The sequence below is a fragment of the Panthera pardus genome, unplaced genomic scaffold (genome assembly GCF_024362965.1).
Source record: "Panthera pardus isolate Hobbes unplaced genomic scaffold, ASM2436296v1 HiC_scaffold_20, whole genome shotgun sequence".
Classification (NCBI taxonomy): Eukaryota; Metazoa; Chordata; class Mammalia; order Carnivora; family Felidae; genus Panthera; species Panthera pardus.
The window spans coordinates 58,755,664-58,782,489 of NW_026526766.1; the positions used below are offsets into that span (position 1 = coordinate 58,755,664).

General features: G+C 42.9%; 1 protein-coding gene across 2 annotated transcripts in view; it reads right to left on the reverse strand.

Annotated features, from left to right (window-relative positions):
- Positions 1-19,135, reverse strand: part of FBXO10 (F-box protein 10) — a 54,575-nt gene extending 35,440 nt beyond the window's left edge. Inside the window, exons 1-2 of one of the 2 annotated variants that reach the window (XM_019454466.2) lie at positions 18,945-19,135; positions 16,236-16,354 (exon numbers count right to left, since the gene is read on the reverse strand). In XM_019454466.2, the coding sequence (XP_019310011.1) occupies positions 16,236-16,310 (75 nt within the window). In that variant the 5' untranslated portion in view covers positions 16,311-16,354; positions 18,945-19,135. The remainder of the gene's footprint in view (positions 1-16,235; positions 16,355-18,944) is intronic. The other variant, XM_019454467.2, reaches the window with a different exon arrangement.
- Between the last annotated feature and the right edge of the window lie 7,691 nt (positions 19,136-26,826).

The following is a 26,826-nucleotide window of genomic DNA, read 5'->3' on the forward strand; positions in this document are numbered from 1 at the left end:
TTTTAATTTTATTTTTTAATTATTTGAGAGAGAGAAAGACAGAATGTGAGCATGAGTTGGGGAGGGGGCAGAGGGAGAGAGAGACAATCCTAAGCAGGCTCCACCCCCAGTGCAGAGCTTGATGTGGGGCTCAATCCCACGACCCTGGGATCATGACCTGAGCTGAAACCAAGAGTTGGATGCTCAACCAACTGAGCCACCCAGGCACTCCTCACCTTTTTAAAATGATTCCTTTTAACTGAGAAGCCTTTGCTAATTCCCATGTCATGAAGATATTTCCCCATATTCTAAAAGTTTTGTGGTTTTAATTTTTACATTTTGATCTATGATCCAGCATGAATTAATTTTTGCTATGGTACAAGGTAGTGATTGAAATTAATTTTTTATGTGAGTATTCAGTTATTCCAACACCATTTGCTGAAAAGAACCTCCTCTCCCCAGTTGGTTTGTTTTGATGCCTTTGTCAAAAATCAAATGACAACAGTGTGGGTCTATTTCTGGGTGATTTATTGTTTCATGGATCTATTTGTTAACCCTTATGACAGCACCACACTAGCACTATGCTTCTGACACTTTTCCTTTTATGAAATGTGCTTCTGGTGTCAAGTCTAAGAACACTTCACCTAGCTCTGAATCCTGAAGACTTTCTCCTGTGCTTTTCCTAAATGTTTTATAATATTAGTTTTTACATTTAGGTCTGTGATCCATTTTGATTTAATTTTCGATTAAAGTGTAAGGCTTAGGTTGAAGGTATGGGTTTTTTGGTTTTTTTGTTGTTGTTGTTGTTTTTTGGCCTATGGTTGTCCAACTGTTCCAGCACTGTTTGTGGAAAAGACTATCCTTTCTCCATTGAATTGCTTTTGCACTTTTGACAAAAATCAGTTGAGTTTATTTCTGTCCTGGTATCTTTATTTTTTTAATATTTTTAAAATGTTTATTTATTTTTGAGAGAGAGTGAGACAGAGAGACAGAGAGGAGGGGCAGTGAGAGGGAGACACAGAATCTGAAGCAGGCTTCAGGCTGTGAGCTGTCAGCACAGAGCCTGACACGGGCTCAAACCCATGAACTGCGATGCGAGATCATGATCAGATGCTTAACCAACTGAGTCACCCAGGTACCCGTATCCTGGTATCTTTAAATGGAAGCACTATTTCAAGACCACAACCAGGGTATTAATGATGTTTACTTCCACCCTGTTTCTAAGACCTCTCAGTAGACTTCTATTTCCTCTATTAGATTGAGGGGTTCTTTGGGGGATAGGGACTGGATACTTTGACCTCAGACGGCTCAATACCTGGTCTGACCCCCTTTTCTACTCCAACTATTCAGGGCAACAGAACAGACAAGAAAATCATTCTAAGCAACAGGATACCTAGTTTAGGATACTAGACAGGATATTAGACAGGATACTCTAAAACCAGGTCCACTCTCCCCAGATACGACGAGACTGAGACTGGTTTTTCCCAGGTTCTGGGTTCTTACAGGAAATGATGACAATAAGTAAACCAGAGGAGATAACTACATGATTTATTATTACCCATAACTGACTTGACCAGAGTCAATGGGAAAAGAAACAGGTCAGCAGAACTTTTGGTAAGATTAAGTTAACCCTTCTATATATATTTAACTCTCACAGAACTCCTTCTTTCCCTCACGACTTCCTATCTTTGCACTCCACATCCCTCTCAAACTTCTTCCCAGACCTTAGGTGGCTCTGCCTCTAATTACTCATTTCCCAATTTGAATGTTGCTCTTCTCATTATGATGTCATTTGCCTGAAGAAGGAGGTCTGATGCCAGGGCCACTCTGAGTGGGTTAGATGTAGTTCAGTCTCAATTAGCCCCTCTCTTCCAACTGTTTTTGGCTCACTTCACTCATAAGATAACAACAATAGAGGTGTCTGGGTGGTTTAGTTGGTTAAACGTCCCATTTTGGCTCAGGCATGATCTCATGGTTCATGGGTTCAAGCCCTGTGTCGGGCTCTGTGCTGACAGCTGAGAGCCTGGAGCCTGCTTCCCATTCTGTGTCTCCCTCTCTCTCGGCCCCTCCTCCATTCATGCTCTCTGTCTCAGAAATAAACATTAAAAAAAAAAACAAAAGATAACAACAACAAAATTACTTTGCTGTTTTTCCATTAGGTCTTGCTGACCTGTACAGGGTTCTCTGAATTCAGTGACTTCATCTATCACATTGCTTCTAGCTGGTCTTGACCCTTCACACAGTCCCTTTCTTGTGACTAGCTCAGATACAGCCTCCTTCTCTCAAATACTAGATGCCCCTCTAATCGTCTGTGTCCCATATGGTTTACATTTATCTTTTTCAATTTTTTAGCTCCCTATTAAAAGGAGCTCATTTATAATACTTTTTAAGCTGTCTTTGCTTCACCTGTTTTTTCTTTATTATTTTGCACTTCAATGTAAAATCATCAGAAGAACACTATTATCCTCATTTTAACAAGTTCCTATATGAAAGCATGTAAATTATCAACCACCCAAGCATTTCTTCCCAAAGGGTTATCTTCTTTTTTTAAAGTTTATCTATTTTGAGAGGAGGGGGGGTGCAGAGAGACGGAGAGAGGGAGAATCCCAAGCAGGTTCCGCACTGTTGGAGCAGAGTCCAACACAGGGCTCGAACTCACAAACCATGAGATCATGACCTGAGCAGAAAACCAAGAGTTTTGCCTTGTGGTGCACAGGAGAGAGGGGCACGAAAGAGAAAGAGAATCCTGCACCATCAGCGTGGAGCCCAGTGTAGGCTAGATCTCACGAACCATGATATCATGACCTGAGTTGAAATGAAGAGTCCAACACTCAACCAACTGAGCCACCCAGGCGCCTCTTGAAGGAGTATCTTTTGATCATTAAGAGCTTTGACTTATCTCTTATGCCCCTTGTTCTTTGTCTCTACCTCCCACTTCCCAAGTTATTAGCTTCTCTGATTAGAACTGTATGGCGTTCTTCCTGGAAGCACCATACACTGTGTACTTTCTGACATGACTTATCCATGATGTTCTTTCCTTCCACTAGGGACAACTCTGATAGCTGTTTGAGAGTGGATCAGCTAACCTTAAGGGACCTAACCTGTATAGCCTTCCAGGTGAGAGACTCCCATATGGCCTTTTGTACCTAACCTGTATAGCCTTCCAGGTGAGAGACTCCCATATGGCCTTTTGTAGGTCTGCCCGGTCGGGCCTCCTCTGGGACCTATTGCTAATGGTCACTATACCCAAATTACAACTACTCACCCTGATAACCACATCTTACCTCACTGCTGACTTGAACCTTGTTCATTATATAACAGCCAACCTACCGTATGTATGCCCCATGTGACATCTCACAGCACCCAGCACTGTCAACTTCTATCCCAGATGAGTTTTCCCAGTTACCATAGCAGTCCATCAATAAGCAATACACTGGGTCACCACAACTGCATTATAGAGACTACAGCAAGAACCAAACATACTATCGAATACCTGCACAAACTACATGCTTAATAATAGTGTTTTTAAGTAAACGAATAAGCAGAGGTCAATTTCCATCATGCCCCCACCCCAATTTTTAGTTAATTTATTTTTGTAAACTTATGTAAATTTACTATGTAAACCCAGTTTCAAGGACCTTCCCTCTCCATTCAAGTTTCCTGTATCCATACAGAAACTCCTGTATAGAAATTCTTAAAGTTCCACGGTGAATAAAAAAAATTAAATAATAAAAATCCCTTTTATTCCTTGGTTCCTTTGTTTTGTCAATATAGCCCTTATGGAGTGTGGGGGATACTGGGATGAGACAAAAGTGATAGAAAATGGACAACCTAGGATAGAAAGAATTGGAGTACTGCAGCTTACAGAGCTCAAAAGGAAAGAACATCTTTTATTTTTTTGAGAGACAGAGAGAGAGCATGAGCCAGGAGAGGGGCAGAGGGAGAGAGAGAATCTTAAGCAGAACACTAACATTAAGAAAGAACATTTTTAAACCAGACTTGGAGAGACTTCCCATAACAGTGGTTCTTAAAATGTGACTCTTGACCACCTACCTCAAAATCACCTGGGGCCTGTTCCTAGCTCCACTTCGCATCTTCAGAATGAGAATCTTTGGAGTGGAACCAATTATCTGCATGCTTATCAGGTTTCCTGGTGAATGCATAAAAAGGGCCCCTATTCCAAACTTTGGTGCAGCATCCTCAATGAATGGTTCTCCTCAACTTTCAACCCTCTGGGTGATACGGCCCTCCCTGTATCATCTTGAAGTCAGAAGACCTGGACCGTGTTGTATGAAACCTTGAGCAAGTCACTTAATACCCTGGGCTACAGTTTCCTCATATATAAATTGGAGACCTTGATACTACCCCCAAAGGACAGCTGTAACAATGAATAAGATCCAATGCACCTTGTGCTGGTAATCAGTGCTTTTCACCAACTATTCCCAGTTTCCCCTCCTGGCCACTTGATAGGATTGCACTGGTCCTTCCTATGGTTGGGTGGGGCCACATAGCTAGTATTAATCAATGAGTTTTTTTGTTTTTTAGAGAGACAGAGACAGAGACAGAGACAGACAGAGAGAGAGAGAATATATTAGTTGGGGAGTGGGGCAGAGAGAGGAGAGAGAATCCCAAGTAGGCTCCACACTCAGCACAGACCCCCATGTGGAGCTCGATTCCACAACCCTGGGATCATGACCTTAGCTGAAATCAAGAGTTGGATGCTCAACCGACTGATCCACCCATGTGTCCCATTCAATGAATTATGAGTAGAAGAGGTATGTGCTACTTCTCGACTATGCAAGATCATCCAGAGCTCTGTTTTTCTCTGGCATAGCAACTGGCAACATTTGCGATGATGGCTACTCTGGTAGGATAAGCAGAATCCCCATGCTGACCCAAAATAGACGCATACCATTTATAAAATATAATCCTTTGTTTTGGGTTAAGGCACTAAGAATCTGGGGACTGTTACTACAGTATAACCTAGCCCTTCTCGACTGATAGAGCATGTGAAACTCTAAAGGGCACTAGTATGAAGCCCTTGGACACCATGAGATTGCCCATTCCATGGCTTGTCTGCAGCAACTTCAGTGTATTTCCTACAACTGAGCCAAAATCTAGCTCTTAGTTACTTCCTCAGTTAGTCTCAGTTCTGTTACCCCGGGACCACTGGAATTCTGGTCTCTTTTACATGTTGCATGTTTGGCATAGGCCTTGGATGCCAAACTTGGAAGCTTGTACTCTGTCTAGTGTAGGTTGCTCAGGAGGGGAGTGGCCTGATCAGAGCTACATTTCAAGGAGATTCATCCAGCAGAGGTATGTCAGGTAGAACGGTGAGGGCAGAAATTCACAACTTTGCAAATATAAAATGACAGTTTCTTTCCCTTAGGATGATGTGAGGGTCTCCAGGGGATTTGGGGCAAAGGTGCCTGCCAGAGAAACTATTGAACTTCAGTTTGCTCAGGATTCCAAGAAGCTAAGGGTCTCGTAGCAGGCCTGTCAAGGGAAGGAAAACATGCCAGCAGGGGATTTTCTACCCTTCAGCACTTGCCTTCCTCCAAACTTGGCCATGTCCTCAATGCTAGCAATACCCCACGGGCTGAATCTAGAATGAGGCTGACAATTCTACCCTCAGAACCCCTCTGAACTCAAAGAGTATTTCCTTTTATTCAACCGTCCCATTCCCTGTTGTTCCATTTGGCTTTATTTACTGTATCTTTACAGTAATCCATGGGGATTCATGCAGCAATAGGGATTTCCATAACCAGGTAACACTTAAAAAAAAAAGGTATTCAAGTTTTGCCCTTCCTTTTTGCCACTGGGGCCTCTGAGCTATGGAATTAAAAGTAACAAGTGTCCCCCAGGGCTCATGCACCTGGAGTGTGAGCCTGTAAGGAACTGGAGAAACGACAGTGGGCACTTGTTTGGGATAGGAGGGAGCAGGTCCTGTGGTAGGGCTCAAGCTGTTTCCCTTTGTTTGTGTGTTCCCAAGAGTGTGAGAACTTAGGGCTTCTGTGTGGCACTCTCCTAACCCTCTGGGCCACCTGGTGTCCCCAGCCTCAGTGGGTGGGCAGAGGCCGCCCTCCTGGGAGGTGAGTCCCTTAAGACTTGGTTCTCAACAAGCAAGCTCTACTGCTTCCCAGCCCTGTGATTTTGAGACAAATACTTTAACTTCTCTGAGCCTATTTCCTCATCTGTAAACAGGCTAATGATGGCTATCCTGCAACACCTCATGAGGATTTTGAGAATTTCCAAAGACAAATAACCGTTTATTCAACAAATAGTCATAGATTGTTTACTGTTGTGCTAGACATTGTTTTAAGTACTAATAAGCAGTAAACAAGACAGAGTCCCTACCTTTAGAGACAGACAATACATTTTAAAAATAATAACACTGGGGAGTCTGGGTGGCTCTGCTCTCAGCACAGAGCCTGCTTTGGATCCTCTGTCCTCTCTCTCTCTGCCCTTCCCTGGCTTGCGCTCTCTCTCTCTCTGTCCCTCTCAAAATAAATAAACTTAACAAATAACAAAAGCATAAATGCTATGAGGAGAAATAAAGCAGGTTAAGGGGTATGCGTGCACATGTGCCATTTTAGATAGCGTCGTCAAGGAAGGTCTCTGAAGAACTGACATTTGAACAGAGACCTGAATGACATTTAAAGTCACGGGATGGGATGAGATCACTAGAGAGAAAGAGAGAGAAGTCTGATGACCAAGTCCTCGCCAGCCTAACACCTAAAGGGCATGAAATGGAATAGGAGTCAGCAAAAGAGAAATCGGGGGTGAATACTGGCCAGTTTGCTGTGCGTCATGATGGGCAGGCAAGGTGGGGTCAGGACTAAAACCTTTAGTAACATCTATATATTTCACCTAGGCTTCTGTGAGGGGATTTGTGGGGTGAGTGGGAGGGACACGAGGGAGTGCTGCGTTACACCACAAGGACTACCCGTGTGAAACGCCAGAGGGTGTATGCAGATGTAGACTGGCCAGGTGACTCAGTGTCTGAATACCTACCATGAGGAAATTCATTGTGATGAATTAGACACACTCTCTGCTCTCAAGGAGCTTATCTTTTTCTAAATAATATGCTTTTCTTTATTGTGTACCTCTCCTGAGCAAGTCTCATAAGGGCAGAAACTTTATATCATTGCTTTGTATTATGCCTGGAACTCTGTCTTGCCCGTCATAGGCGCTCAATAAACATTTACCAAATAAATGAGTAATCACCATCATCATTATCTGGTATATTAGAATAGCTGAGACTAATCGCCACAGAATTCCTTCTGTGACATAGATCCCTATGGAATAAAAAAATAAGTAAATAAAACCCAAGTACGTAGTCCACACTTACAATGTATAAGACCGTGTGGTGAACACTGTGAGCAAATCAGGAATAAGATAAAGATCCTATCCTCAAGTCTGGTAGGAGACAAAGGTATTTCTACCCAAAAAAACAACCCCCTAAAAAAACACAAAACCACAGTATATGTGAAAAATTACTCAGCTGCCATAAGAGGGAAAGCCTTTGTTTAAAGACTATAAATGTGACCTCCAGCTAGGGAAATCAGCCAATAGTAATAGAAGGTAACAAAAACAGCAACAGCTACCATTTACTAAGCACAAATATTTGAAGGACACCACATTAAGCATTTTTCATGCATTATTTCATTTTATTCTCTCAACATTCCTTCAAAGCCCTACAACTCAGAATGCTGTTCCTAGGACCTAGAAGCTGGTTAGAAATGCCAACTCTTGGGAGTCGGTAGAATGTCCGACTCTTGGTTTTGGCTCAGGCCATGGGCTCACGGTTTCATGAGTTCGAGTCCCATGTCAGGCTCCGTGCTGGGATTCTCTGTCTCCCTCTCTTTCCTCCCCTCCCCGACTTGTGCTGTTTCTGGCTCTCTCAAAATAAATAAAAAAGACTTAAAAAAAAAAAAAAAAAAAGAAATGCCGAATCTTGGGCACTGTCCCATTACCAATGGATCAGAATTGCCATTTTAACAAGGATCACCAGGGCACTGATGGGCACACTTATGATTGAGAAGCACTGACCTAAAGTATTACTGTCTTCATTTTACAAATGAAGAAACTAAGTCTGGGAGAAACTAATGTGACAAATGACTTACCCCAAATCACTTTGCTAGAGTGCAGCAGAATCCCCTTGTGAACCAGGTCTGACCCCAAAGACTAGGTTTTTAACAAGAGCGGGCATCTGAGCTGCACTCTGAGATATGGGTAGGGCTGGGGCATCCAGAGAATGCAGAAAAGGGGACCACAGGCAGAGGAAAAGAGTGTCCACAAAGCTGCAGGGTAAGAAACCTCTAGCCAGGCTGAGTACATGGGAAGAAGCTCAGTCTGGCTGCAGCTCCAGAAGCCTGAAAGAGTCAGGAAGAAAGACCAACTGATCGGATCACAGAGCTTTCGTTAACTTGGAAGTCAGTGGGGAACTGTGCTGAGTTCCAGCACAAAAGAACCTACCCCATAACAAGAGGACTCAAAAGGGACTCAAAAGGCTTCTAGTTTGGGTTCTGCGACTCCCTCACTGGGTAATCTTGAACACAGGGGACTCCACAACTCAGCTTTGTACATTATGCAAACAGCTTTCATGTTCTTCATTGTTTACTGAAGAAAATGCACTTACTTCCTACCCAGAGAAGACCATATCAGTGTCAAAGTGGCAAGAATTTTACTTTTAATAAAGAAAAAAATGCGGGGGGGGGGGGGAGGATCTAGAACAGCTCAGAACTCTAGTATGCACAAAGGGGGGAAAAAAGATATATCTTCTCACATTACGAAGCATACTAAACACCAGTGTAAGTAACTACACAATGTATTAAGCAGTTGTAACAGGTTCATGATTTTAGATCTTTCTTCAAATAAAAGTAAACTTTTCTAGAGTTCTGTGGATTTTAGTCTGAAAGCACACAGAGTAAAATACTGTAAACCAAGAAAGAGCCCTGCATATATACCTACACATGTACTATTGGAAATGAGACAAAACCTAAAACTTTGAAGATGACAAACATCTCAGCTGGGCTTTTCATCATTTCTTCAAACCTCAGCTCTCTTCAGCAGCCTGAAAAATAACCAGCTGTTTCTTATTTCAGCTTTGAAATTTGATGGCACAGACCAGAACGCTGTGTTCTGATGTGCGTTTGGTGCTGAGCGTGGCTGGGAGCCCTGAGGGCCCTCTCTCCCTCCTTCAATGCACTGCCCATCCATTGCCGTTCACCTACAGAGTGCACTGGGGTGGGAATCCCAAAACCTGGGTTTTAGTCCTGATTCTAATAAACTAAGTGACCTTGAGGGGGCAGGAAAAGGTGTGTTGAGGACTAAGTACCAGGTGCTTTTTATGTTATCTCAAGGAGCAATTAACACAACTTAAGAGGCAGTGGCTTCTTATCCACAGTTCCAGGAATAAAGTGCCTCTGCTCTTCAGTTAGTAAGCAAGACAGCTGTGGTTCCTAACCTGGACTGAGTCCAAAGTCTCTGTTCTTTCCACTACAACAGCCTGCCTCCTGGTTCCCTTCCTGAGATTCGGGGGTTCTTAACTTGTGAAATCATGGTAGAGGACTTTCTAACCTCACTTTGCAGACACATAAACTCACAGATCATGAAATATGAATGAATTTAATCCTGCAATTATTATGCAGTGTTAGAGCACTGGGACTCTTGGCAGGCACGATGTGTAGAGAGAACACCTGACCAGCTCCTTCTCACCACCTCCTGCCCCCCACTCGACCACACACCCGTTCCCAGCCATTTCTCCTTAATCAATCTCAGCTTGAGGCAATTCCACACCAAGTGATTGTTGCTTTACACCAGAAATTACACATTCAATGGAGTCAGACCATCCTATGTCTCAGCTTCCTTATCTATAAAAGTGGGGATAATAATACCTTAGGGAGTTGTTGTGAGGATGAAATGAGGGAATGGATGGAAATCACTTAACATCGTGCCAGACACATAGCAAACACACAATAAATGGTGATGAATTCCTTCTCTCCTAGGACCCTTTTCTTTCCCTAAATGCCTTTCTTTCATTGTAATGCATTTGAACCAACCTTCCGACATCTTAGAAACAAAAATTAATTATAGGCAATAAGTTAGGGTTTTCTGTAGTGAGGTCAGGAACAAGGAGACCATGGAGGGAGGGGAGCTCCCTGGCCAACAATGCAGACACTGACACCAGGCCAAAGAGTGGGTGTGTTCTTTATTGTAACGGGGCCAACAAGTTTTGTAGCTGCTGACCATCCAATGACAAAGAGAGTGAGTTTTCTTTTCAGAACAAGTCATCAGCAGCAATGGAAATTCAACCACATGGGCATGGCTCCCAAGTTCTGAATATCTGTTCTAGTGAGTCTTCTGATCACAGCAAGTGCAAATAAGGGGTGGGGGGTGATTTATCATAAGGGTTTGTGTGGACTATTAAGGATAAAGGATTTTATAGAATAGGACCACAGTAGGGCTGGGTCTCCCAGAGTCTAGAATGAAAGGGCTGGATCAGTAGCTAGCCTGTGGGTCTTCGCTCACCACATGGCTCAGCCGCTCCCCAAGGGCTGGCTCCAATCTCCTTTCACCTGGAGTCTCTACACACTTTTCTCTACCTCAGTGCTTCTGCTTCCTCATGGTACCAGCTAGCCAGGACTCCTCAAAGGCCTGACTCTACCTCATGGCTTCTCTCTACATACCATGTCAGCTTCCATTTCTGTAGCTAAGTGCTCTTCTATAATCCCCAGTTCAAATTTCTAAGAACATGCATCTCTTTTCCACTAGGTCATGTCATATCACAGGTCCTTGGTGAGCCTAGGAATTGGCTGTTTTTAGGTCTGACATCCAGCTCTGGCCCAGTAAGTTCTGTCTAGGGAGCAGGGACAGAGCAAGGTCTTATGGTAGAAAACATGGTTATGTGGGGATGACGTGAAAAGAAGTTGTGGATGTAGAAGTTTCTCTTAGAAAGGCCACGGGAATGGCAAGCACCACGGCTGACCTGTTGATTACACCTCCGCATATCAGACAGGTTCACGCTAGCTCTCCCTCGTTTCTGCTGCTGTGGACTACCAAGCTGTCCTCAGCCAACAATGCCAAAACACCCGCTGGCATTGGTTGGTGGTGAAGGAATGGTCTGACCAGACTCCTCCTTCCCTGTCAGTGGGCTCATGAGGAGGTGACGTCCTCCCACTTTTCCTTGTAGAGTTTAATTGAGTTAATTCCGATCACAACCTCTTTTTTCTGCATGTCACTCTTCCAGGCCACTACTTGGCACAGTGGACTGTGGTGGCTGTCACTTTTGTCTCCCAGCACACCTTTCCTCTTCTGGTTCCTTAGAGGAACTCCACACACTCCCGCTCCATTTAGTCCAGTTGGAGGCGGGGCTGTCATTCATAGTGCCTCCGCCCTCCACCTCATCCTTGACCCAAAGTAGAATCAAAAAGATCCCATCCCTCCCGCCAGGGATGGGGACAACTCAGAAGAGTTCATCTGGGGAATGAAGCCGGATTAAGACAAGCAAGGCTGGCTGACTGACTGAGAGAGATGGAGAGGAGATAGTCCTAAAAAGATTTTTTTGAACTCTTGGATCCAGCTATGCAGTTTTATAAGCAAACAGATTTTCTTTTTAGAGTTCAGGGAGTTCAGAGTCCTGACAAAATCATATCATTTTCTCAAGTAAATTCTTTGCTCTCTCACTTTTTCCTCCCTCATTACATTTGTTCCATCTGTGGGTCCATATATGTGTCTAATCAAAGCTGGCACACTGTGTTACAACTAGTCTACCACTAAGCAGGATGGGGATAAATAAGAGATCAAGTGGTCTAAGGTCCCCATACCATCCAAAAAAAGCATAGGGATATTTTATCACTCCATAATTTATCAACTTTGGTTAAATTAAAGTTTCAAGGGCAACCATTAAAGAAGAGCAAGTGCAAAATGTCCAAACTAGAAAAAGAGCAAGTGACTAAAACTATCCCAAAAGAAGGGAAGAAAGAGCTAAAACAAAATGAAGTACTTGCAGGACAAATACATTAAAAGCATAAAATACGAAGACAGACGTAAACCTAAATACATCAGTGGTTATATTAAACAAATATAGACTAAATTTTCCAAAGAGACAAAAACAGGTGATAAAAAAACAAAACCCACATGCTGCTTATAAAAGACAAATCTAAAACAAACAGCACAGAAAGGATGAAATGAAACGGATGGAAAAAGATATACCTGGCATAGACTAACTAAAAACAGTTGGTGTAGCTACACTGGTATCAGATAAAATAGAATTTAAGGCCTCCCCTCCTCCAAACAAACAGACAAACAGACAAACAAAAACCCACCATTCTTTTACTAGAGATAAAAAAGGCAACCTCATAATGATAAAAGGTTAATTCACCAGGAAGATATAACTTCATATTTGTGTACACTTGATAATAGGGCTCAAAGATATAATGCAAAAAATTAAAAGGTGAAATAGGCAAATTCATAACCATAGTTGGATATTTTAACACATTTCTCTCTGTAATAGCTAGAATAGATAAAAATAAACTAGTAACAACAAAGAAGATTGGAATATAATTAATAAATTTGAATTCAATAACTGCCGAAGTCACATTACTTTCAAGCACACATGTAACATTTATAAAAATAGACCACAAAAAGAGCCCTAACAAAAATCTCAAAGGATTAAAATTATACAGAACAAACTCACTGACCATAATCACTTAAAAAAGATAACTAGAAAATACTTGTATGTTTGAAAATTAAGAAACACATTTCTAAGATACCTATGAGTCAAAGGGGAAATCACAATGGAAATTGGAAAACATCTGGAAATAAATGACTAAAATACCACGTATCAAAACTCTGAGCACATACTAAGTACCATCTGGAGGACAATGTGCAGCCTAAAATGGAAAGAATAAAAAGGACAAAAATGAATGAACTTTTCAAGAAGTTTGGGGGAAAAAAAACCCAAAATATTTCCAAGGAAAGAATGAAAAAAGAGCAAAACTTAATGAAATAAAGAGAAAACCAACTTACTATGGAGAATATCAGTGAAGACAAAGCTAGTTCTTTGAAAGTAACTTCTACTGAAACTAAAGAATTAAAGGGATAAAATATAAAATGAACTGTAATGAGAAGGGGGACATCTCTGCAGACACTGGAAACATTAAAATAACAAGGAAATATTATGAAAAATTTTATATAAGTTTGAAACCTTAAAAGGAACCAATTCCTGGAAAAATACCACTTGATAAAACTAAAGAAGAAAAATTTTTAATTGTGTTGGAATCATGAAAAACATTGAATCTGGGGGCTCCTGGGTGGCTCAGTTGGTTAAGTTTCAGACTTTGGCTCAGGTCATGATCTCACGGTTTGTGAGTTTGAGCCCCGTGTTGGGTTCTGCGCTGACAGCTCAGAGCCTGGAGCCTGCTTCAGATTCTGTGTCTCCCTCTCTGTCTCCCACCCCCACCCCACACTCTGTCTGTCCTTCTCTCAAAAATAAACATTTAAAAGAAAAAACCAAAGGGATGTCTGAGTGACTCAGTCGGTTCAGCATCTGATTTTTGCTCAGGTCACGGTCTCACGGTTCGTGCGTTCAGGCCCCACGCTGGGCTCTGCGCTGACAGCTCAAAGCCTGGAGTCTGCTTCAGATTCTGTGTCTCCCTCTCTCTCTGTCCCTCACCTGCTCACTCTCGCTCTCTCTCTCTCTTTCAAAAATAAATAAAAATTAAAAAACAAACATTGAATCTGTAGTCGAAAAAAACACAACAGAAGAAAATACAGTTCCAGACCCTGATGGCTTCATCACCGAGTTCTCCCAAAAACTCAGGGGACCATGGAAAGGAAACTAGAATGGATGGTGGAGGAGGAAGATAACGGCTTTAGTTACACTTTTGCACTAGCTACAGCAGCAGAGATTGTAATTTGTCCCACTAACTTTCCTCTAGTAAGTCTTCCCAGAAATTGTGACCAACCAGAATCGGGGAGCTGTATCTGGATGGAGTAAATTTAACAAAGGAAAAGAATGTATTTCAATGGAGTGTAGAGAATACTATTAGTAACCTAATCAGTGTCTCTTTACTAGCTAGCATCCTCCAGATGGAGTGTCACATAGGGACTCACAGATGTCCCTTCAGAAAACTGCCACTTCACCTGGTTATACTTCTCCCCCACTCCTGCCCCCCATACTGCTTCCCTCATTCTCCTTTTCCTGAGCACTTTTCCCAATATACCACTTGAACAAGAATCCCCATTTCAGGCCCTGCTTCTAGAAAACAGGATCTAAGATATCACCATTTAAGAGGGTAAAAAGAGAGTCACAGAATAGGAAAAGATACTTTAAAAACACATAACTCAGTGCGCCTGGGTGGCTCAGTCGGTTAAGCACCTGTCTTCGGCTCAGGTCATGATCACATGGTTTGTGAGTTCAAGCCCCATGTCGGGCTCTGTGCTGACAGCTTGGAGCCTGGAGCCTGCTTCGGATTCTGTGTCTTCCTCTCTCTCTGGCCCTCCCCCACTTGTGCTCTGTCTCTATCAAAAATAAATAAATGTAAAAAAAAAAAAATTAAAAAAAAAACCACACACATAACTCAGGGCGTCTGGGTGCCTCAGTCTGTTAAGCAGCCAACTCTTGATTTCGGCTCAGGTCATGAGCTCACGGTTTGTGAGTCTGGGCCCGGCATCAGGCTCCACGCTGTCAAGTGCTGGAGCTTGCTTGGGATCCTCTGTCTCCCTCTCCTCTGCCCCTTCCCTGCTTGCCAGTTCTCTCTCAAATACACTTTAAAATTTTTTGGAAAAAAAAAAAAAACAAAACTTTAAAAAACCCCATATAACTGACAAGGGACCACTAACCAAAAAAAAAAAAACAAAAAAACAAAAAAACAAAAAAAACCTCCAAAAATTAATAAGAAAAACTGAAAAGCAGGCAAAAGGCTTGAATTAGGCAGTTCACAAAAGAGGCCACCCAATTAATCAATAAAAAGTGCTCAACATTAGTTATAACCAAGGAAAATAAAATTAAAACCACATAGGATATCACTCTAGGCCGATGAGAATAGTTTAAAAATTTTAAATAGACAATACTGAGTATCTGCAAGGATACAAAGCAGCTGGAGCTCTGACATGCTGCTGGTAAGAAAGTAAACTGCTACAATCACTTAGAAAACTGGAATTATCTAGCAAAGCAATTCCACTTTGACATATATAACCTAAAGAAGCTTCACAAACACAATAGCAAATGTCTAAGGATATGCTTGGCTGCACTGTTCTTGGTATTCAGAAGCTATAAGCAACACAAGTATCTAAACCATATGACACAAATTCAATGTGACATATATCATGAAACACTGTTAGCAATGAAAATAAGTGTGGTAACCTCATGGATGCAACACACAAGTATGGCAAAAGCAGCAAACACAAAACACACACTACGGTAGGCAACTATACTGTTTTAGGGATGCAGATATAGGTGACAAAACTACAAAGAAAAACAAATGGTTATCATGTAAGTCAAAATAGTGGTTTCTTCTGGGAAGGAGGTTATGATTTGGAAGGGAGACTACTGAGTATTGGCAATGTTCCACTTCTTGACATGGGCGGTGGTTCCCTGTATGTTTCCCTTATGCACATTTGAGGGGTTTCCTTGCATGCATTCTTGTTACAGCTAATATTTTTGAAGTTTAAAATAAAGACAACGAAACAAATATATCAATTATTGTTTGATTCTTAGAAAACTTGAGGGAATTTCATTTTTAAATTAAAACCTTGTCCCCAAATCTTTAACAGGGTATATACCACTTAAATTTTGCAATAATGCCTACGTTTCTCCACTACAGATGGAGAAACGGTCTCCTGGGAACAGATCGTTTTTGCCAAGAGTTACCAGAGGACCCCTCTTATACATGAAAAGTTGAATAGGCACACAAAGTTCTGGGGTAGCTAACTGCCATTCCTGAGAATCCTTGGTAGGCAGAATCCTGGAGGGAAAGTAGAACCAATTTGCCAAAAAGCCCTGGGTTAGGGTAAGGAAGGGACTGAATCTCCAAACCTTGACAAAAGGTTTGAAAAATAGGGAAATCTAGGTGGTCTGGGATGACCCTGACAAAGGCTGCTAGCACAAAAGGGTCCCATATGCCCACAAAGGGAACTCATGGGAGGACTGGGGGAACCCAGCCTGGTGACATGCTCAACACACTGCCCAGAGTGAGGTGCTTTGGGGAGAATGGCTAAGCATGTGAGCACAAACTAAAAAAAGCTCTAACCTTGGAATCCAAGCATGGGATCAAGCTGGCGGGAACCTGGTCCAATAAGGGCGTTGAGCAGCAGTGACCACACATCCTTGGACTGTGCAGGACAGCTCTTCAATAGTGATACCATAAAGCTGTGTCAGAAATAACAAGGTGGATGAACTGCTCAGACTCTGCAGTTCTCTCTCCTCTGGAGAGTGGAAGACTGACGTCTTTGGATCGTCTAAGTTCCCAGGAAGTTTGAAAGTAGGAGATATTGGAATTCTCACTAATGAGGGCATTAAAGGACTTAGGAGATGACTTGGAAAGATAAATTTTTGACTGCATTAGAACCCAACAGGTGAAACAAGACACACAGGTTAAACATCTGAAACAAACTCTTAATCAAATGGCTCTATTATCTACCTTTATACATGCAATACCATATGTATGAGTAGGAAACTAATATGTCACTCACTAAGCTAACACAAAGAGGGAAATGAAAGAAATTAGCAGGCATTTCAAACAAAGCCCATGACAGGTGACTTAAGAGAGGGTTCATTCACTAAGACAAATGGAAAGAACAAGGGCTTCTTGTACCCTGTATTATTACTATGTGGCTGAGGCACATAAAAGGAACTGGTTTCTTTTACATCTTCCTTGAAGAGCATCATTACTATGTGATGTCTTCTTGGTTGCCGAGGACACTTCCTCTCACCTGAGAGCTCTTGCTGGCTTCTAATCCACACCTTTATCAGAGCCCCACAGATGTGCCTGCCTCTTGCATGTGGGAATGTCCACAGATTATTCCCCCAAAGATTCCGAGTTCCCCGAACCAGGGTCTATCTTCGTTTTTATCTGTTTCTGCTTATTCCCACTCTTCTTGGGCCTGGAACCAATACATATTTGTTAAAGGAAAGAATAAAGGAGGAAGGAATAGTATGAACGCACTGCAACTGAAAAAAAAAATTGAGGGCCACCACCAGAGTACAGACACCCACAGCGAACTGGGGACTGCTTGACCACATTTTACTTAACAGCTACTTGTGCTATCATAAAAACAATTCTTCTGATAACCATGGAAACCAAAACGAAGGCACTGTGGCGAGGGTGGCTCTTTTCAGAAATAATACACAATAAGAGGCCTGAAACCAGAAAGACAAAGAAATCCAAGTGCTCCAGGCCAGAAGGAAATCCTTTCCTAAAAGCCCTGACAAAGCAGCATTTTCTTCAGTTTCCAGAGGCTTCAAGAAAGGCTCAGGGACTGCCTTGACAGATCATGAAATAATTCAGACCTCTCTATGTGCTTCTGTCTCTTGGGGTCAGCTGCTAAGGCAAAAGCTCGCTGGGAGACAGAACTTATTGTTATCATAAAATGTATTGAGAACAAGCAGAGGGAGGGAAATATATTTCATCTCTAGCTCCTAGTAGGTGTACAAGCACACAGTAGGTGCTCCATAAATACCTGGTGAATAATGAAGAATCAGGTTAGGACTAAGGGGAAGCACAGCATCTGGTTAACAGTGTGTGTTCTTTCTACCACCTAGGGCCAACAACCTGTTGGGTGCTGAGGCCTGAAGTCCTGTCCTCATTCTGGGTCCAGTTTCTCCATGTGCAAGAGGAGACAGCTGGATTAGACAGTTTCCCAGGCATCTTCCTACTCTAACAGTCAATCACTGTACTGTGCTTTTTTTGGTGGCAGCACATGCCTGGCACTTTTCTTTCCCCTCAGAGGGAATCTGATACCCATCTGCTCCAGTACATTAATGTTCCCATCCTGCCTGACTCATTTGGTAGGAACAACAGGTTCACATGCCAGTGGTAAATGAGAAGGCAAAGGGGGCCCAGAAAGAGAAACAGGGAAAGGATCCCACTTGGCCTCTTTCTTAGGAAACCAAAGCAGCACTCTTTTTAGGACTACTGGGAAACTGAAGTGCGATTATTCTAAACACCTCTCACGCGAAGCACTCTCTAGCTTACTAAATTAATTGAATAATATTTATATGAAAAGGACTATCCATTGAACATTTCTGTGCCGGACACTGTGCTAAGCTCTTTATACTGAACCTCACAGCAACCTCATGAGCTAAGTATTATTATTATCGTCTTTTAACAGATGAGGGTCTGTCTGGCTCAAGGTCAACAGCTGGTAACTGGTAGAACTAGGACTTGAACCCACGTCTAACTTACTCCAGAGTTCCGGCTCTTCCCATGGCTTTCCCACCCGTGCTCCGCCGTAGTCCTATGAGGGAGGCAGGGCAGGTGTTACCACCTTTACTTTAAAGATGGAGAAACAGACTCTCCGAGAGGCTTGCGATTTGCACAAAACACAGGGGACACTTAATAGTAGCTGCCCGGTCCCAGACCAGTGCCCCAGCATTCCTGGGAGGGGGGCTCTTCCCACCCCAGGAGTCGGCTTCTTCCTCTTGGACTTCGCTTACACACTCGCAAAACCTCAAGGCTGAAGGCAACCGAGGAGATCCACCTTTCCAGCCGGGTCGTTTTACAGGAGGGGAAAACGAAGCACTAGGCGCGGCTGAGCCTCCAGGTGCCAGCAGAGCGCGGGGCCGCGGGCGGCCTGAGGGCACCCTCTCCCGGTCCCGCCAGGGCTAGGTGCTCAGCTTCTGCCAGGACCGAGCGGCGCCGCTAGGCGCCCGGGCCGCCCCCTGCTCCGGGCCCCGGGCATCCCGGGGACGCGCGCGGAATAACTTCGCCCTCAGCCTCCGCGGGCCGGCCTTCTCTTACCTCGCCAGGAGCTCCCCGGAGCGCTCGCCCACAGCAGTCCGGGCCGCGGGAGCCGAGCCGGAGCCAGAGCCGGAGCCGGAGTCGGAGCCGGAGCCGGAGCCGAGCCGCAGCCGAGCCGTGAGGACTGCGGCGCTCGGCCAGGGGCGGGCGGACGCGGCGCGAGAGCCCCGCCCGGAGGCGGACAGCTGCGGGGCTCGTGCGGGCGGGCGCCGTCACGTGACGCGCGAGGCGGGGGATGCCGGGAGCCGGGCGGGCTGGCGGCCGGAGCTGGGCTCCCCGACCACCGCAGCGGACGAGCCTGGAGTCTCTGCAGGGAGGGGAGCGGGAGGGAGACGCCGGGGGCGGGTGGGTCCTCGGATGCTGCCAAGTCGAGCTTGTGGAAGGACGATTATGGCTTGTACTGCGTGGCCCCAGAGGGGCAGAAATAGAATCAGTGGGAGGAAACTGCAGGGAGGTATGCTGGGGTCAATATAAAGATTCTTCCAATCATCAGAATCATCTGTAAAGATAATGGGCTGTTCCAGGAGGTGGTGAACAACTCGGTGTGCACGCAGGAGCGGAGTTCATCCATTCAACAAACTAACCACTGGCTATGGGCCAGGCGATATATTGGGAGTATGTATTAAATTCTTATATGCATAGCGTTTAACACATGCCTGGCACATAATGTTGCATAGGTGTTGTTGCTGCTGGCATTATCATGGGCACAGAAATGAACGAAGCTGATATGGCTCCTCGCCTCCTGAAGCTAAATTCTTGAGCGGTAAGGTAGACAATCACATACCATTTAAATAAACATGTATTTAAAATTATAGTTCACCGAAGGAACCCTGATTTTAAATTATGGGGCAAGGGAGGGTGGTCAGGGAAGACTTCTCAGAGGAAGGTAAGGAGATTGCCAGATCGATGAGAGGCAAGGAAAACCTCAAGGAAGGCTTTTGGGTGGGGTGGGGGAGGCAGAGGAGAGGACTGCTCTTTGGGTAAATGTAAGATATCCAGTTCATCTGAAGCTTATTGTGTTAAAAGATAACAGTGTAAGTGAACTTAGGTAGGTTGGTGCCAGATCATGCATCACTTAGTAGGCCATGATAAAGGATTTTAAAATTTTATGTAAAAGGAAGCCACTGAAGTGGTGGAGGGTGTGGGTGGTTTGGTATCTTTTTAAAATAGGATGCTGGCTACTATGTGGATAATAGACAAAAGTAAGAGTGAAAGCAGGGAGCTTGGTTAGGACTTGGACTGCAGTAATGATAGTGAAGACAAAGAGGAATAGATTTGATGGTTTTTGGGTTTTTTTGTTTTTTTTTTTTAGGTAATCAAACCGGTTTGATGTGGGGTCATTAAGGGGATTCCTAGTCTAGCTTAATCCACTGACTGGGGCCCATGGAGGTGCTATTTATTGAAATGGTTAACTACTGTAAGGGGAACATATTTAGAGGTGGGGGGAGATTAAGAAATCAATTTTGGACTTGTTAAATTTAAGATGCTGTGTCACCAAATGAAGTGATCAAAAAGGCAGTTGGATATAGACCTCTGAATTTTATTTTATTAAAAAAAATTTTTTTAAACGTTTATTCATTTTTGAGAGACAGAGAGAGACAGAGTATGAGCGGGGAAGGGGCAGAGAGAGAGGAAGACACAGAATCTGAAGCAGGCTCCAGGCTCTGAGCGGTCAGCACAGAGCCCGACGCGGGGCTCGAACTCATGAACTGTGAGATCATGACCTGAGCCGAAGTCGGACGCTCAACCAATGAGCCACCCAGGCGCCCCTAGACCTCTGAATTTTAAAAAAGACTGTCAGCTACAGAAATCTAACTTGAGAATACTGTGAAAAAGAAATTACTGCACTGTATTGAGGTAATAGCTGACCCCTGTGGTCCCATTGACTTCTTTTAGTCCCTGGTTCTATAGAATGTAGTCTATAAAAAATGTATTCCATCTGTTACCACCACATGATGAATTTGGTATTACAGATTCTGGATGAGGCCCAAGTTACCATGCAGCTGCTTTCTTTTACAAATTGAAACAAAACAAAACAAAAAACACCCTTAGCCCAAAGCCAACAATTTCTTTTGAGCAAAGGCACAAAGCTGTACACACAGTAGCCAGATATAGTAGAAAGACCACTCTGATTTAGGTCAGATCAGAATAGGGGTGGTTCACAATACAATGAGCTTGATGATTTATCTAATTGATGACTGGCAAAGGTGTGACATGTTTAATCCTTTGAAAAGTGTCCCATTGTATGAAACTGGCAGTCTAGATATGTGTCAATAAGCAATCAAAAGCCTGACTTTCTGGATTTGTGCCAGCCAACATTGTTTTGGTGTTTCTATAGAACAGCTAAGCCCTTCAAGAGTGCAACAGCAACTCCCTACAAGAGCGTGCCGTCTGCCTTTCCCAATAATGATGCAAGCCTCAGTTGCTCTGCGGAAAATGTGACTTTAGGTACTTAAATATAAGAACATTTGCAAACTGCAACTGAGTTCTCCTTTCTGATCACATCTCCTTCATGTATGCCTCTATTCTAGCACTTGCTGTCTACTGACTTCTCTCCTCTATTAGACTAGAGAGGACTTGCTCGTCTTTGCTCAACTAGCACAGTTGGTATTCATTGCAAAATGAGTAAGTAAACATGCACGATCTCTTCAGCCATGTGAGCTTTATTTACCCTGCTTTATAGAAAGTGGGGCTGACTGTGATTTGTTCAGGGTCCACATAATAGACGTGTCATCCCATTGGCTGCCCAGTTATCTGAACTCCCTACATTTGGGAATTCCCCATCTTTGAGATCTTTCACTGTAAAAGCCAAAAATCCAGTTATTTCCTCTGCTTCTCCACATGACCCGGACACTACAAATTAGATATTCCTGAACCATCAATTGGAAGCCAGAGACAACAAAGTGGAGACTTGGCATAATTCTTTGGTGGCCATGGCAAACAGCAAGATGAAGTTCTTAGAACACTGGCTGTCAGGATAGTGCAGGGCTCTGGGTCTGTGGCTTTGGCAAGTGGTGGCATCTAATCCTCAGCAGAGGTATCTTCACTGCACTGGGTTGTACGCGGTGACCAAGTAACAAGGAGTGATGTTCCAGTTGCCTAGTCTCCAAGCCTGGTTCTCCAGGCCTCCTGGTGTTGCTAAATTACCTATAATCCTTTCAATGAATTACTTTTCTCTTTAAATCTACCCAAACTGGATTTGGGTGTTTCAAGTAAAAAAAATATGACTCATATAGTCACATAATTAAGAGCAGAACTGAAGCTATAACTGAGGACTTTTAACTAATTCTAGTGTTCCTTCCAAACCAATAGACCTCTACCTCCAACAACGCATTTTTTACACTACATATTGGTGCCTCGAAACCACTCTGTTCACCATTTATCCTTTTAGTGCCAGTTGGTTAACGAATATTTCAAACGACTGCATGGTGAGGCAATTGCCAGTACAACAGTGTGAAATGTAGCCGTATCAGTCAGTACAGCTGCTTAGGTAATGTTTGTTTTGCAATTTTGTCCTTTATAGACAGAAGTGGAAAATGAAGGTACTATGACTAATATGGCTGAGAAAAAGATGAAAATTATCGGGTGTGCTTAAAGCACATCTTTAGCCTCAGTAGAATGCTTACTGGATTAAAGTCCGCTGTGTTTTATTTGTGAAGGAAACCGTTTAAGAGCGTTTCATGCAACGCTTCCGATACTGTGTTTAAAAGGCAAAGTGGTTTTGTAATGTTTTTACATCTCAGTAACAAATCTATTCAACTTTTCAAAATGTGATATCTACATTTTTGTGAACTTGTATAAACGTAGGCAAGTGGCACCACATAAGCATACCTGTAATACAGCACGCGTTTGGCCGTGCGTGAAGTCCATAAGACAGGGCAGGGAAAAGACCTGGTGCTTTATTTGTAATTTCCTACTGAAGCCAAGAAAACAGGTTACTGAGCGTTGTTCTTGTGTAATTTGGAACTGCAGTATATACAGTAGCCAGCAGATGTCAGGATGGGATCTCTTTCGAGAAAACAAGAAACAGGAGTTTCCAAAAGAACTGAAGGTTTTCTTGTTCTTCTGTGCTCCCCACTCTTCAGTCACACTGGCCTTTTTCTTTAAACACACATGCTTTAACACTTTTTCCAAGGCTCCTCATTCTTTTATCTGGCCAATTGCTATTGATCCAGTCTTCATATGAGTAAGGCTTCCTCAGGGAGCCCTCCCCAACCCAATGGGTCAGGATTCCCCTATTTCAAGTTCTCACAGCTGCCTGCACTTCCCCCCCCACCACAGCAGCTTATATAATAGGATGTGTAACTATTGATGAATTAGGTAATGTTTGCCTCCTCTGCTAGAATATAAGCCTCTTAAGGATAGGTACCATGACTGAATTCCTTTCTGTATCCCTCAGCTACCAGTGCCTGCTACTCTGTAGTTACTGAATAAATACCTGTGAATGTGAACCTCCACCAACCAAAATGGGAATATTTCTCTGAGGCCTGGACAGTGGGAATTGTCTGAAAAGTCACTAATCTTTCCACCTTCAATTCAGTAGTCATTTATTCAGCCCCTTCTTTGTAAAGATATTATGTGGGACAGAAAAATATGTGAGATAGCACTTGTATTCAGAGTCTTTTGGGGCGCCTGGGTGGCTCAGTCGGTTGAGCATCCGACTTCGGCTCAGGTCATGATCTCGCGGTCCGTGAGTTCGAGCCCCGCGTCGGGCTCTGTGCTGACCGCTCAGAGCCTGGAGCCTGTTTCAGATTCTGTGTCTCCCTCTCTCTCTGACCCTCCCCTGTCTCTCTCTGTCTCAAAAATAAATAAACGTTTAAAAAAAAAAATTTAAAAAAAACAAAGAGTCTTTCAGTAACCGAAAAAGACGAGAGAAAACTTTGTCCCATAGTGGCAATCCCTACTATACAGTATCCATGTTCAGATTCTTACTCATTTCCATTAAAGAGCCCTGTCTGCAACCCACCCCACCTTGGTCACAGCAGTTGAGTTCAAGAAGGAAATCTTTCTTAGCTTCCAAACCTTTATCCTAACCTGCTGGGATAGTTCCTTGACAATATGCTTTTAGCTTTTATGAACAGCGCTTAGACTCCCATTGTAGGTTTTCTCAAGGCTAAATACTTCTTTCAATCATTTCTCTTGTACCATGATTTCCGGATACCTCCAGTGCTCTCTATTCTGGCAAGTTGGCTGCTCTTGAAGTATTTGTCAGATCTGGAGACCTTAATGTTGTAATTTTACAAATGCAACCTAAAATTGCTTTCAGTTTTAGTTTTGACTCTTATTCCTAAACCAGTCCAGAATCTCAGAATTGTAAGAGGCCTTAAGGTAAACTCACTCACTGCTAGCCAAAGCAGATCCTGGACCAATTAAATCACCTGGATGCTTTTAAAAAAAGTGATTTCTGACTCCATCCATAGTAATTCTGATTCAGTAGATTTTTTCGTTTAAAAGCTTCCCATGTGATTTGGTGTGTAGCCTGTTTTGGAAAGCACCTGTGCACACGATGCCTGACACTGCCTTATATAACACAGTCATTACCAGTGTTCTTTTCCACTGTACTTGAACCTCTCCTGTGGCAGGGGCCCACCACCAAGAGGTACCTGTGTATGAAAATCCTTCCAACCATTCTTAGTATGCATTCTTTGATTCCCAGGTATCTGACACACAGGGCCCATTTACTCCTAAAATTGTTACGTGAACAGAACATCAGTTCCCCATAAACATGAAGACACATTTATCCTTTTCTACCAAGAAACAAGTATTGGGGCTCCTGGGTGGCTCAGCTGGTTGGGCAACTGACTTTGGCTCAGGTCATGATCTCACAGTTGTGGGTTCGAGCCCCACGTCAGGCTGTGCTGACAGCTCAGAGCCTGGAGCCTTCTTCAGATTCTGTGTCTCCCTCTCTCTCTGCCCCTTCCCCGCTTGCACACTGTCTCTAGCTCTCAAAAATAAACATTTTATATGTATATATATATACATATATGAAATATACTATTTTACCATTTTTAGACATGGATCAGGAAAAAGGAAATAAATGATATTTTGAGTCTGTATTATCTAGGGCAAAGTTTACTACAGTGCTTGCTAGCAAAAGTGAAGGTTAGCTTAAAATGGGAAAAGTAGATGTTAAACTAAATGCCTTTCCCTTCAACCCTTTACCAGCAATCATTATTTCACTAAGCTAGTAATATTTTATTAAGGGTATTTTTTTTATCTTTTGTTTCATTTGCTTGAGACCAATGAAAACAACAGTTATGAAAATTGAGCATTTATAAAACTTTAGTTGACATAAAGATTCAATAGTAAGCCTATTAAATTTTACTCAAAAGTACACTAAAATCAAATAAAAGCTGAGTTTTTACTAATGATATTAAGATGAGCAATTCATTTGTCCATTTCCTATATTTCCTTGTTTTAATTCTTTTCTATCACATTTCTAAAAACTTTTTTGTAATATTTGTTATTTTAAATTATCTATATATTGCTTCTCTGTCATCAGTTCAAATAATCAGAGGCAATGCAATCTGAATTTTGGGAAGAAAAGCATCTTATAAACTCCCATTGCTGTATGACATCCAGCAGTAGTCTCCATGATGTTTCCGCATGTCCCATAAAAATTAATCTTCAGTCTCTTGGTATCATGAACATATTTTCAATTAGCGATTTTCTTTCCTCCTAAATGAACATACAAATTGGGGGAGAATAAGTCGTGGGAGTAGGTCAAATGTGGTCCTTATCAGACCACACCATACATACTTAGCTGTGAAACCAACAAACTCTTAACATACCATCTCTTGTGCTAACAGCACATTGATGGTATTTCTCTCTTCAGAGACAAAACGAATGAAGCCTATTTTGCAGAACAGGAACTTTTATCTCCATGGAAACTGAAGGAAGGATATTTTGGGCACACAAAGAGGTGTTCAGGGCTACTGCTCCACTGTGTTCACTCCTACAGTTGCCCTTGGCAGGACTGACCCCTCTATGTTCTTCCTGTCCACCAGCTACTTCCTGCCTTTCCCTTCTTACCCAGCTTACATGCCTTGTGCATTATTTCAATCACTCCCGACCCTGTCATTTCACCTCAGCCATGTGACAAGCCCCAGCCCTAGGTGAATCCAACTCTCCACCTTCTCCGAGCCTGCCTCTGGACAGCAGAGCAGTGCTAGAGAAAAAGCCCACAGCCAGGCACTGCAAATTCATAATCCAGGATCTTAACTGGGGTACCAATTTCATCTGACAAGCTTAGCCTTTTGGCCTTTTCTAGTTAGCTTACTCTCACACTTCCTGTAACTAGTTAAAAACTTCTCCACTCTAGAGTGTGATGCTAAGTGAAATAAGCCATACAGAGAAAGACAGATACCATATGGCTTCACTCTTATATGGATCCTGAGAAACTTAACAGAAACCCATGGGGGAGGGGAAGGAAAAAAAAAAGAGGTTAGAGTGGGAGAGAGCCAAAGCATAAGAGACTGTTAAAAACTGAGAACAAACTGAGGGTTGATGGGGGGTGGGAGGGAGGGGAGGGTGGGGGATGGGTATTGAGGAGGGCACCTTTTGGGATGAGCACTGGGTGTTGTATGGAAACCAATTTGACAATAAATTTCATATATTGGAAAAAAAAAAGAAAACATTAAAAAAAAAAAAACAAAAACAAAACTTCTCCACTGTATTATTCAATGAATAATGAGTGCCTGTGAGGTACCAGGCAGTCTTCTAGATACTAAGATACTACAGTGAACGTAATAGATGAAATCCCTACTCTCATCAAGCACACACTTAATGGACACAGACAATTAACAACATAAATAAGGAAAAATATCTTAAATGCCATTAAGGAAAATAAAGAAGGGGGTTATAGAGTGCTGGAGAGGTTGTA